A 13,616-nucleotide genomic window follows, 5' to 3' on the forward strand; every position below is an offset into this window, starting at 1 on the left:
TGCCTGCATGCGGGTGAACATGGGCCTAGGCTTCGCTTCGCCTGTGGGAACAAGGCCTTGCTTGAAACTAAATTCCAAAAATTCAGCAGCTTTGCCAAAAAAAAAACCAAAAGTGCGGGCGCGCTATGAGTCCAATTAGGTGCATGCTACCTCCTGGACTTATCTGAGAAGGGTTTATGGCAGTGCCGGAAAATACAAAGAGAAGCACGCACAGCGGCTATGCCCACCACTCCCCTCTGCTGCCCATTCACAGAAGCCTTTGTATTTTTGTGAATGAGTTTGAAGAATACAAAGGCTTCTGTGAATGGGCAGCAGAGGGGAGTGGTGAGCATAGCCCCTGTGCATGCTTCTCTCTGTATTTTCTGGGACTGCCATAAACCCGTCTCATATAAGTCATAGAGATAAGTCCAGGAGGTAACATGCACCTAATTGGACGCACAGCGGCTGTGCTCGCCCTTCCCCTTTGCTGCCCATTCACAGAAGCCTTTGTATTCAAACTCATTCACAAAATACAAAGGCTTCTGTGAATGGGCAGCAGTGGGGAGTGGTGAGCATAGCTGCTGTGCGTCCAATTATGTGCATGTTACCTCCCGGACTTATCTCTATGACTTATGTGAGACGGGTTTATGGCAGTCCCGGAAAATACAGAGAGAAGCACGCACAGCGGCTATGCCCACCACTCCCCTCTGCTGCCCATTTACAGAAGCCTTTGTATTTTGTGAATGAGTTTGAATAATACAAAGGCTTCTGTGAATGGGCAGCAGAGGGGATTGGTGAGAATAGTCTCTGTTCGTCCAATTTGGTGCATGTTACCTCCTGGACTTATCTCTATGAATTTTACGAGACGGGTTTATGGCAGTCCCGGAAAATACAGAGAGAAGCATGCACAGGGGCTATGCTCACCACTCCCCTCTGCTGCCCATTTACAGAAGCCTTTGTATTTTGTGAATGAGTTTGAATAATACAAAGGCTTCTGTGAATGGGCAGCAGAGGGGGAGTGCTGAGCACAGCCACTGTGCGTCCAATTAGGTGCATATGGACTTATCTCTATGACTTATATGAGACGGGTTTATGGCAGTCCCGGAAAATACAGAGAGAAGCACACACAGGGGCTATGCTCACCACTCCCCTCTGCTGCCCATTCACAGAAGCCTTTGTATTTTGTGAAGGAGTTCAAATACAAAGGCTTCTGTGAATGGGCAGAAGGAGGGAGGGGCATGCATAACAGTTCTAGTGACTCTGCTCCTGCAGGAACTGAGCCCCATGTGACCAGCGCCGGAGCTCCGGAACTTATCTTCTGAATAATAGAGATCCGTCTACACTTTGGACGACCTCGTTAGACCGCGGTATGCCTGCAGCTGAATTCCTGGAGTTCCTCTTTAATGTCCAAGCTGCAACTCCACCGTCTGGTCATGCGACCGCAGCCCCATCTCACGGCCGGCGACCCCATAGAGAAGAGCCACGCTTTGGGTGTTCCCAAATGGCGGCATGACGCAGTTCCCCCAACTCCATTCAAAACCGTTCACTTCATTCTTGGGTAGATTTGGACATCGGGAATACTTGACCTCGTTTGGGGGGAGTCGCATCACTTCCTGTCCCTATGACACCAGGGCAAGAAATGAGGGGGGTCAGTTGTCACTGGGAAGGATGAGCAGACATTAAAAATGACCTAATATGTGAAGCAATAAGGGTGCCTCACAAATCTCATGGGGGTGGGGCATGCTTGAACCCCCGAAACGGGTTGGCTCTCCTTGCCCCAAAAATTGTGTTGGACCCTATGAGCAGTGCTGTGGTGCCCTCCTCACATATTTGGATGTTTTTAGGACCCCGCTTGTTTTGGGGGTGCTTTGGTACATGGGAGCAACACTACCGAAGCAATTCATCGTGGAGGCGGCCATTAACGATTCTTGATATCAACAGATCTAGCAGCTCTTGTGGATGTCCCCTGGAGAACACCTGACAGAGATTCTAACACTTCCTGAAAATGCTTTTGTCCGTGTCTCCACTGGGAGAGTATTCCAAGAACTTCCTGTCTCGGCAGGAAGTGAGGAGAAATCTCCCAAATGGGGACACAAGCTGAGAAAAAAAAAAAAAACCAGGCTTGGTAAGTTTTGGGTGGAAGTCGGAGATGGCAGAGACACCGAGCAGTTGAGTTGAGTGTTTGGTGGGGGTTGTTTTTGGCAACATTGTAATCCTCTTACAGCAAAAAGAGATGATGATTGGATCTGGAGGTAAGATTGTATTGTGTGTGGTCAGCTGTGTCACGGGAAAGATCTCCTGAGCTTGGGGCCGCCTGCTACGATGTAGGAATAACGACCTCTGGCCCTGCTATTCCCCCCCTCACGAACCCTTGATGGCCTCACTGCAGGAAATATGGCCCTCAGCTTGGCCCTTCCTCCCAAAAACCATCCATGACCACACTGTAGGAATGATGGCCCTCAGCTTGGCCCTTCCTCCCAAAAACCATCCATGACCACACTGTAGGAATGATGGCCCCCAGCTTGGCCCTTCCAAAAACCATCCATGACCACACTGTAGGAAATATGGCCCTCCGCTTGGCCCTTCCTCCCAAAAACCATCCATGACCACACTGCAGGAAATATGGCCCTCAGCTTGGCCCTCCCAAAAACCATCCATGACCACACTGTAGGAATAATGGCCCCCAGCTTGGCCCTTCCTCCCAAAAACCATCCATGACCACACTGTAGGAATGATGGCCCCCAGCTTGGCCCTTTCCTCCCAAGTCTTGTCCACATCTGAGATGTAAGAATTCCAACCCCCAGCTCGGCCCTTTCCTCCCAAGTCCTGTCCACTTCTGAGATGTAAGAATTCCAACCCCCAGCTCGGCCCTTTCCTCCCAAGTCCTGTCCACTTCTGAGATGTAAGAATTCCAACCCCCAGCTCGGCCCTTTCCTCCCAAGTCTTGTCCACGTCTGAGATGTAAGAATTCCAACCCCCAGCTCGGCCCTTTCCTCCCAAGTCTTGTCCACATCTGAGATGTAAGAATTCCAACCCCCAGCTCGGCCCTTTCCTCCCAAGTCTTGTCCACGTCTGAGATGTAAGAATTCCAACCCCCAGCTCGGCCCTTTCCTCCCAAGTCTTGTCCACTTCTGAGATGTAAGAATTCCAACCCCCAGCTCGGCCCTTTCCTCCCAAGTCCTGTCCACTTCTGAGATGTAAGAATTCCAACCCCCAGCTCGGCCCTTTCCTCCCAAGTCTTGTCCACATCTGAGATGTAAGAATTCCAACCCCCAGCTCGGCCCTTTCCTCCCAAGTCTTGTCCACATCTGAGATGTAAGAATACCAACCCCCGGCTCGGCCCTTTCCTCCCAAGTCTTGTCCACGTCTGAGATGTAAGAATTCCAACCCCCAGCTCGGCCCTTTCCTCCCAAGTCTTGTCCACATCTGAGATGTAAGAATTCCAACCCCCAGCTCGGCCCTTTCCTCCCAAGTCTTGTCCACATCTGAGATGTAAGAATTCCAACCCCCAGCTCGGCCCTTTCCTCCCAAGTCTTGTCCACATCTGAGATGTAAGAATTCCAACCCCCAGCTCGGCCCTTTCCTCCCAAGTCTTGTCCACGTCTGAGATGTAAGAATTCCAACCCCCAGCTCGGCCCTTTCCTCCTAAGGACTATACATGACCACACTGCAGTAATAATGGCTCGGCCCTTTTTTCCCGAAAACAGTTCATATTGTAGGAATAATAACCCTCAGCTTCCCTCTTCCTCCGAAGAACCATCCATGTCTATGCTGTAGGAATGATGATCTATGTGTTGGCCCTCTCCTCCCAAGTACCGTCCATGTTGTAGGAATTACCGATCCTCAGATTGCCCTTCCTGCCCCCCCAAGAACCATCCAAGTCCATGATGTAGAAATACTGGCTTTCATATTGCCTATTCCTCCCAAGAGTCCATGCTGTAGGAATACCCACCCTCCGCTTGAGCCCCTCTTCAAGAACCATCCATGTCCATGCTGTAGGATTTACAATTTGTGTCTTGGGCCTCCCTCCGCCCCCCCCAAGACCCATCCATGTCCATGCTGTAGGAATAAGGACCCTCAGCTTGCCCCTTCCTTCCCAAGAACCATCCAGGTTCATGCTGCCATGCTGTAGGAATTTTGACCCTCAGCTTGCCCCCCCCCAAGACCCATCCATGTCCATGCTGTAGGAATAAGGACCCTCAGCTTGCCCCCCCCAAGACCCATCCATGTCCATGCTGTAGGAATAAGGACCCTCAGCTTGCCCCTTCCTCCCCAAGACCCATCCATGTCCATGCTGTAGGAATAAGGACCCTCAGCTTGCCCCTTCCTTGCCAAGAACCATCCAGGTTCATGCTGCCATGCTGTAGGAATTTTGACCCTCAGCTTGCCCCCCCCCAAGACCCATCCATGTCCATGCTGCAGGAATAAGGACCCTCAGCTTGCCCCCCCCAGAACCAAGTACAGTCCTCGTCCGTGCCGTTGGGATGACACCCGGCTTCCCCTGTAACCCTGCGTTATCCAAGAACAATGCACCTTTCAGGGAGCGGCTGTGTGGGACCCGATACATAAACCGTCCTCATTCATTCAGTGCCAGTCGCCTCCCTCTCCTCCTGCAGCTCCGGGAGGATGGCATTCCCTTCTCTGTGTCCAGCTATGAGGGTTCATTCTGGATGAGGAGCGGAGGGCTAGTTACTGTCCTGAATGAGGGGAAATCACAACATCCGTAACGGGGGAGATACAGCTGACCGCACTGGATGCCCATGGCTGACCCATTCCAGGAAATCTGCCTGTTGATCCTGCCAGAAATCCAGGGCTGTCCTGCGTGCTCTGCAGTCTTCTCAAACCTGCACATGGTCCCTCTGAGAACTGTATAAAGATGGGGGGAGGTGTTCTGTAGTCCTATCCTGGGGTGACAACACTTCTCCATCAGTAAAGTACAAGGAGTGAGCGTTGTCACCCCGGGACAGGAAGTGTTACTGGCGGGATCACCATGATGAGTGCAGGCCCCACATCTGAGGATGGGGGAGCTGCAGGAGATGACATTTCCCTTCTTGGTGAGACGTAAAGCCGGGTCCATTGTGTGCGGGTGATGGGAGAGGTGCATGCGGGGAGCGGGTCATTGTGTGCGGGTGATGGGAGAGGTGCATGCGGGGAGCGGGTCATTGTGTGCGGGTGATGGGAGAGGTGCATGCTGGGAGCGGGTCATTGTCTGCAGTAACCTTTACACACAGATTGTGCTCCGCTCCAGGCTGAGTCACCGACATGTGAGTGTCACGCCGTGCACAGGAGACATCGTGGGGCCACTTCCTGGTCTGTCCACTCCGGGGAGCTTCTGCTGAGTGAAGGAGTTCAGCTGCTCGGGGCCACTCCTCCTCCAATGTCCCCAACAAAGGGAATTGTCCACATAGATTCTCAGATCATCATTCCCGATTGATGCGTTCCGGATTGATGCGTTCCGGATTGATGCGTTCCGGATTGATGCGTTCCGGATTGATGCGTTCCGGATTGATGCGTTCCGGATTGATGCGTTCCGGATTGATGGGTTCCCGATTGATGGGTTCCCGATTGATGGGTTCCCCAATTGATACGTTCCCCGACTGATGGGTTCCCGACTAATGCGTTCCCCGACTGATAGGGTCCCCGACTGATAGGGTCCCCGACTGATAGGGTCCCCGACTGATAGGGTCCCCGACTGATAGGGTCCCCGACTGATACGTTCCCCGACTGATGGGTCCCCGACTGATACGTTCCCCAAATGATACGTTCCCCGACTGATGGGTCCCCGACTGATACGTTCCCCGACTGATGGGTTCCCCGATTGATCTGTTCCCCAAATGATACGTTCCCCGACTGATGGGTCCCCGACTGATGGGTCCCCGACTGATGCGTTCCCCGACTGATGCGTTCCCCGACTGATGCGTTCCCCGACTGATGCGTTCCCCGACTGATGCGTTCCCCGACTGATGCGTTCCCCGACTGATGCGTTCCCCGACTGATGCGTTCCCCGACTGATGCGTTCCCCGACTGATGCGTTCCCCAAATGATACGTTCCCCGACTGATGGGTCCCCGACTGATGCGTTCCCGATTGATGCGTTCCCGATTGATGCGTTCCCCAAATGATACGTTCCCCGACTGATAGGGTCCCCGACTGATGCGTTCCCCGACTGATGCGTTCCCCGACTGATGCGTTCCCCGACTGATGCGTTCCCCGACTGATGCGTTCCCCGACTGATGCGTTCCCGACTGATGCGTTCCCCGACTGATGCGTTCCCCGACTGATGCGTTCCCCGACTGATGCGTTCCCCGACTGATGCGTTCCCCGACTGATGCGTTCCCCGACTGATGCGTTCCCCAAATGATACGTTCCCCGACTGATGCGTTCCCCGACTGATGCGTTCCCCGACTGATGCGTTCCCCGACTGATGCGTTCCCCGACTGATGCGTTCCCCGACTGATGCGTTCCCCGACTGATGCGTTCCCCGACTGATGCGTTCCCCGACTGATGCGTTCCCCGACTGATGCGTTCCCCGACTGATGCGTTCCCCGACTGATTGATCCCCGATCAATACATTCCTCACTGATACATCCCAATGTAACAATTGCCAAATGTAAACCAACAAAATGTATCAAGTTTTGTCCTTTTGATTTCCTCAAAAGTCGGTCATAACCGGCGCCGCGTTTTCGGGGTTCTAACACAATTCTAAGATAAGAAATCAAATCTACAGACTCCGGATTTCGGGGCGCACTCACACTTCACAGCCCGCGATCCTGTGTGGGCGATTTTCCCGCGGTTCCCCGTGTCTCACATGGGGCAGCCCATTCACTTCAATGCACGTTTGCTGCCCAGAAGAAACTCCCTCTCCTGCTTCTTTTTTTGGGGGGGCGCAACAAGCTTCCCCTGTAAAGGCGCGGTTTGCCATGCGACAATTGCGGCAAAATCATACCACGTTTGGGATCATCTCGCGTTTGGGGTCTTCCCGCGTTTGGGATCGTCCGGCGTTTAGGGATCGTCCGGCGTTTGGGGATCGTCCGGCGTTTGGGGATCGTCCGGCGTTTGGGGATCGTCCGGCGTTTAGGGATCGTCCGGCGTTTGGGGATCGTCCGGCGTTTGGGGATCGTCCGGCGTTTGGGGCCGTCCGGCGTTTGGGATCGTCCGGCGTTTGGGATCGTCCGGCGTTTGGGATCGTCCGGCGTTTGGGATCGTCCGGCGTTTGGGATCGTCCGGCGTTTGGGGATCGTCCGGCGTTTGGGGATCGTCCGGCGTTTGGGGATCGTCCGGCGTTTGGGGATCGTCCGGCGTTTGGGGATCGTCCGGCGTTTGGGGATCGTCCGGCGTTTTGGGGCCGTCCGGCGTTTGGGACCGTCCGGCGTTTGGGGGTCGTCCGGCGTTTGGGGGTCGTCCGGCGTTTGGGGCCGTCCGGCGTTTGGGATCGTCCGGCGTTTGGGGATCGTCCTGCGTTTGGGGATCGTCCTGCGTTTTGGGGTCGTCCCGCGTTTGGGGATCGTCCGGCGTTTGGGGGTCGTCCGGCGTTTGGGGGTCGTCCGGCGTTTTGGGGATCGTCCGGCGTTTTGGGGATCGTCCGGCGTTTTGGGGTCGTCCTGCGTTTTGGGGTCGTCCCGCGTTTGGGGTCGTCCTGCGTTTTGGGGTCGTTCCGCGTTTTGGGGTGCCACTTTGTGTGGTGTGCGGTGCACATTTTTCAGCAGTTGCCACGTGATGTGGAATTGTGTTGATTCCGCCCATGATTCCAAATTGCTAAGCGTGGGTGGGGCCTAAAGCACATTTTGGTGGGTGAACCTCCCACCACCCCCTCCTCCCCTGACCTTCCCCCGCCTTTTAGAGTGTGAGCTCTTCTCCTCCAGTATCATTCCTCCTTTCATGTATAAAATGTGTCCCGCGTTGTTATTGGCTGCACCGTATGTTGGCGCTATACAAAGAACTATAAATTGTAGGCGGGGGACGTCCTCCTGGTCTGTGGTACAAATATGAAGAGTGAGAGAGCGGAGATTTTCGATTTGTAAATATGTATACTGTGTGGATTGTGGGGCGTGGTCTTGAGTGGGAGTGGCCTTTAGTAATCAGGGGGTGTCTGCCGTTCTGGGGGTAGGGTGTGGTTTCTGGATGGGAGTGGCCATTAATCAGTAGGGGACGTCTGAGGGCGGGGTGAGGTATTAGGGAGGGTTGGGCCATCAGTAATTAGAGGGGGTCTTCTGTTCTCCTGAGGACGGGGTGGTGTGGTAGTGGCTATCAATCAATCGGGGGGCGTCTGCTGTTCTTCTGGGGCAGGGTGTGGTGGTTGGGTGGGAGTGGCAATCAGTAATGGGAGGAGTGCGTCATGCCCGCGCTCCTGTTATCAGAGTTGGATTGTATAACCTCTGGGGGTGTGGCATGATGAAGTAGGCGTGGCTTTCAGTATTTGGGGGGGTGCCATTCTTCTTGGGGGGGGGGGGGTCATGGTGTTGAGGTGGGAGTGGCAAATCAGGGAGTGTCTGTTCATGTGCTCCTGTTAAAGGGTTTGGTTGTATAACATCTGGGGGTGGGGCATGGTGGTGTGGTGGGAGTGGCCATCAGGAGGTCTCTCATCCCCATGCTCCAGTGGTAGGGTCAGGTTGTATAACTTCTGGGGGCGGGGCATGGTGTTGTGGTGGGAGTGGCCAACAGGAGTTCTCTCGTCCCCATGCTCCAGTGGTGGGATCAAGTTGTATAACTTCTGGGGGCGGGGCATGGTGTTGTGGTGGGAGTGGCCAACAGGAGGTCTCTCGGCCCTTTGCTCCAGTGGTGGGATCAAGTTGTATAACTTCTGGGGGAGGGGCATGGTGTTGTGGTGGGAGTGGCCATCAGGAGGTCTCTTGTCCCCATGCTCCAGTGGTGGGATCAAGTTGTATAACTTCTGGGGGCGGGGCATGGTGTGGTGGGAGTGGCCATCAGGAGGTCTCTTGTCCCCATGCTCCAGTGGTGGGATCAAGTTGTATAACTTCTGGGGGCGGGGCATGGTGTGGTGGGAGTGGCCATCAGGAGTTCTCTCGTCCCCATGCTCCAGTGGTAGGGTCAGGTTGTATAACTTCTGGGGGCGGGGCATGGTGTGGTGGGAGTGGCCATCAGGAGTTCTCTCGTCCCCATGCTCCAGTGGTAGGGTCAGGTTGTATAACTTCTGGGGGCGGGGCATGGTGTTGTGGTGGGAGTGGCCATCAGTCCGTTTTTAGGGGCAGTCTCTCTTCCCCATGCTCCTGTTAAAGGGGTTGGGTTGTGTATCCTCTGGGGCAGGGCAAAGTGTTGGGGTGGGAGTGGCCATCAGGAGGGGTTTCTTATCCCCGGGCTCCTGTGATAGGATTGGGGTTGTAAAACATCTGGGGGCGGGACATGGTGTTGTAGTAGGAGTGGCCATCAGTCAGTTGTCAGGGGCAGCCTCTTTCCCATACTCCTGTTTATAGGGTTAGTTGTGTATCCTCTAGGGCGGGGCATAGTGTTGGGGTGGGAGTGGCCAACAAGATGTTTCTCTTGTCCCTGTGCTCCTGTGATGGGGTCGGGTTGTTTAACTTCTAGGGGCGGGGCATGGTGTTGTGGTAGGAGTGGCCATCAGTCGGTAATCAGAAGCAGTCTCTCATCCCTGTGCTGCTGTTATAGGGTTGGGTTGTGTATCCTCTGGGGCGGGGCATGGTGTAGGTGTGGGAGTGGCCGTCAGGAGGTCTCTCTCATCCCCGTGCTCCTGTGATAGGGTCAGTTTGTTCATTGCTGTGTCAGTCGGTCCGTGTCCATCGCTCCTTCACTCTGCCAGACGCAGGACCCCGCACAGCCCTAAGCACCTCCCTGCCACGCCTCTTGTAATGTGGGTGGGGCTAATGATGTCATTGTCGCACTAGTAGCTAAATCTGTACCTTTTTCTCCCTCTCCTTCCTCTACCTCCCGCCCCTCCCCCCCTCCTCCTCCTTCCCAGGACCTCTCATCCAGTTCGGAAAGTCTCGATAGGTCGTTCACCTCCGTAAGTGGACACGTGTTTTATTGGTTGGCTGGTGGGGCTCTTCCTGGCTTCTGTCTCTACCATAGCAGCATTTCCTCTACGGAGAATTCCGGGGGCCAATCCGCCCACCGCCGAGGTTCCGGGTGTAAGTGGATGCTCGAAGGTTTCCTCACCAACTACCTCTGTCTCCAGCAGTGACATCTCTCCACTGGTGTTCTTGATTCCGCCATGGCCACCCTCCCACCATGGCAGTCTCTCTTCCCCATGCTCCTGTTAAAGGGGTTGGGTTGTGTATCCTCTGGGGTGGGGCATAGTGTTGGCGGTGGGAGTGGCCACCAGGAGGGGTTTCTTATCCCCTCCATGGCCGCGGCCGGGTTGGCCTGCCCTCCATGGCCGCGGCCGGGTTGGCCTGCCCTCCATGGCCGCGGCCGGGTTGGCCTGCCCTCCATGGCCGCGGCCGGGTTGGCCTGCCCTCCATGGCCGCGGCCGGGTTGGCCTGCCCTCCATGGCCGCGGCCGGGTTGGCCTGCCCTCCATGGCCGCGGCCGGGTTGGCCTGCCCTCCGCGGCCGCGGCCGGGTTGGCCTGCCCTCCGCGGCCGCGGCCGGGTTGGCCTGCCCTCCGCGGCCGCGGCCGGGTTGGCCTGCCCTCCGCGGCCGCGGCCGGGTTGGCCTGCCCTCCGCGGCCGCGGCCGGGTTGGCCTGCCCTCCGCGGCCGCGGCCGGGTTGGCCTGCCCTCCGCGGCCGCGGCCGGGTTGGCCTGCCCTCCGCGGCCGCGGCCGGGTTGGCCTGCCCTCCGCGGCCGCGGCCGGGTTGGCCTGCCCTCCGCGGCCGCGGCCGGGTTGGCCTGCCCTCCGCGGCCGCGGCCGGGTTGGCCTGCCCTCCGCGGCCGCGGCCGGGTTGGCCTGCCCTCCGCGGCCGCGGCCGGGTTGGCCTGCCCTCCGCGGCCGCGGCCGGGTTGGCCTGCCCTCCGCGGCCGCGGCCGGGTTGGCCTGCCCTCCGCGGCCGCGGCCGGGTTGGCCTGCCCTCCGCGGCCGCGGCCGGGTTGGCCTGCCCTCCGCGGCCGCGGCCGGGTTGGCCTGCCCTCCGCGGCCGCGGCCGGGTTGGCCTGCCCTCCGCGGCCGCGGCCGGGTTGGCCTGCCCTCCGCGGCCGGGTTGGCCTGCCCTCCGCGGCCGGGTTGGCCTGCCCTCCGCGGCCGGTTTGGCTGGCCCTCCATGGCCGCGGCTGGTTTGGTCGGCTCTGCCGCCGCAGCCGGGTTGGCCGGCCCTCCCTCCACGGCCACGCCCCGGCCGTTTGACCTTTCCAAAAGAAAAGCCGACAAAGGAGATGTCACTGACGGGGTCCGGGGAGGGGCGGGTGGGGGCGTGATCACTTAAAGCCGGAATACCAGTTCTGGGCGGATTGACCTTTTTAAAGTGTAACTCCGCCTCCTCCCACTGATATGTTCTGATCACTCTGTGACCTATCACTTCTCTCAGTGCAGGCTCTTGAAGTATCTGTCCTGATAAATGTTGATCCAGGGCCGCTCACGCAGTGTTTTTCCAATAGAATCCCCCCCACCCCACCCCCACCCCGGGAATACTTCCAGAGCCTGTATACATATAAGAGACAAGTTTTAAAACAAGGTTCGCAGAGCGCCGGGCCAATGTGTTCCAGGTGGAGTTACAGTTTAAGAGGGAGGGAATAAAAAAAAAACCCTCCCCAAAGCTGACTCTCCGCCCCTCCCCCTTGCATGTCTGCAAAACGGCGCCGCCGCAGCGGGCGCATCACACGACCGCCATCCCGCGGAACATTCACAAATACGGATGTTAACGTTTCAGGAACTAAAATGTAAACATTTCTGCAGGAAGGAGAATAGAAAAATGTTTTGCACATCTGGGCGTGTCTTCTATGTCCCCTCCCCTGAGGATCCCAGTGCTTGGTGGAGGATTGTCTCTGTGACACCAGGACAAACCGAGGGTGAACCTCCCCAGCGGGGGGGGACACTGCGAGAAAAAGCTGGCGGAGGTTCTAATGCAGGGAACATAGCCCCCCAAATCATTGGTGTCAGTGGGATAGTGGCCCCCAGGGAAGAATAGCCCCCAAATTATTGGTGTCAGTGGGATAGTGGCCCCCAATGGGAGAATAGCCCCCAAGTCAGTGGGATAGTGGCCCATAGAGAAGATTATACCCCAAATCATTGGTGTCAGTGGGATAGTGGCCCCCAGGGAAGAATAGCCCTTAAATTATTTGTGTCGGTGGGATAGTGGCCCCCAATGGGAGAATAGCCCCCAAGTCAGTGGGATAGTGGCCCCTAATGGGAGAATAGCCCCCAAGTCAGTGGGATAGTGGCCCATAGAGAAGATTACACCCCAAATCATTGGTGTCAGTGGGATAGTGGCCCATAGAGAAGATTACACCCCAAATTATTTGTGTCGGTGGGATAGTGGCCCCCAATGGGAGAATAGCCCCCAAGTCAGTGGGATAGTGGCCCCTAATGGGAGAATAGCCCCCAAGTCAGTGGGATAGTGGCCCCCAATGGGAGAATAGCCCCCAAGTCAGTGGGATAGTGGCCCCCAATGGGAGAATAGCCCCCAAGTCAGTGGGATAGTGGCCCATCGAGAAGATTACACCCCAAATCATTGGTGTCAGTGGGTAAGTGAAGAATAGCCCCCAAATTATTGGTGTCAGTGGGATAAAGGCCCCCAATAGGAGAATAGCCCCCAAGTCAGTGGGATAGTGGCCCCCAGGGAAGATTACCCCCCCACATCATTGGTGTCAGTGGGTAAGTGATCCTAGAAGAGAATACCTCCTCCAATTTGTTCATGTCAGTGGAATAGAGACCCCCAGATCACTGGTGTCAGCGGGACAATAGCCCCCAAATCAATGGTGAGTGGGTAGTGGGCCCCCCCAGGGAAGATTACTCCCCAAATTATTGGTGTCAGTGGGATAGTGGCCCTCCCAATGGGTGAATAGCCCCCAAATCAGTGCAATAGTGCCCCCACCACTGGGAAGATTGCCCCCCAAATCATTGGTGTCAGTCGGATAATGGTCTTAGCAGAGAATACCCCCTCCAGTTTGTTGGTGTCGGTGGAATAGAGACCCCCAAATCATTGGTGTCAGTGGGACAGTTGCCCCCATGGAAGAATAGCCCCCAAAGTATTGGTGTCCGTGGGATAGTACCCCCCCCCACCCGGGACATTACCACCCAAATCAGTGTCAGTGGGATAGTGGCCCTCAGGAGAGAATAGCCCCTGAATTATTGGTGTCAGTGGGATAGTTGCCCCAATGGGAGAATAGCCCCTAAATCAATGGTGTCAGTGGGTAGTGGCCCTCCAGTGAAGATTACCCTCCAAATCATTGGTGTCAGTGGGATCATGGCACCCCGGGGAGAATAGCCCCCCCCATTCCCAGTTATTGGGGATAGTGGGGGTCTGTATACCGCAGTGTGACCCCGATATTTGTGAATGTGGCCCCATCATTGTCTTGTGTGTCTACTCACTGAATCTGTATCACATTACCAACATCTGAGCGATTATTATTCATGCCGCCATCTTGTCCTGACCTTGGGGAGAGGGGGGTGTCTATGGGTGGCAATTTGCAAGTACACCGCATGGTCCTTGGGGGAGGAACCCACGTTCCGGGACCCCACGTTCCGGGACCCCTTATATTGTCCTTGTGCTGCTAACAGCCGGCCACACGG

General features: G+C 56.3%; 1 protein-coding gene across 1 annotated transcript in view; it reads left to right on the forward strand.

The window, feature by feature from the left end:
- PI4KB (phosphatidylinositol 4-kinase beta) overlaps window positions 1-13,616 on the forward strand; it is a gene marked incomplete at its 3' end in the record, with an annotated part of 37,958 nt that overhangs the window by 5,711 nt on the left and 18,631 nt on the right. Inside the window, exon 3 of the mRNA XM_089665662.1 lies at window positions 9,913-9,957. Within this exon, the coding sequence (XP_089521788.1) occupies window positions 9,913-9,957 (45 nt within the window). The remainder of the gene's footprint in view (window positions 1-9,912; window positions 9,958-13,616) is intronic.

The sequence above is a fragment of the Staurois parvus genome, unplaced genomic scaffold, assembly GCF_062004578.1.
Source record: "Staurois parvus isolate SC_StPar_1 unplaced genomic scaffold, SC_StPar_1.0 ptg002292l, whole genome shotgun sequence".
Classification (NCBI taxonomy): domain Eukaryota; kingdom Metazoa; phylum Chordata; class Amphibia; order Anura; family Ranidae; genus Staurois; species Staurois parvus.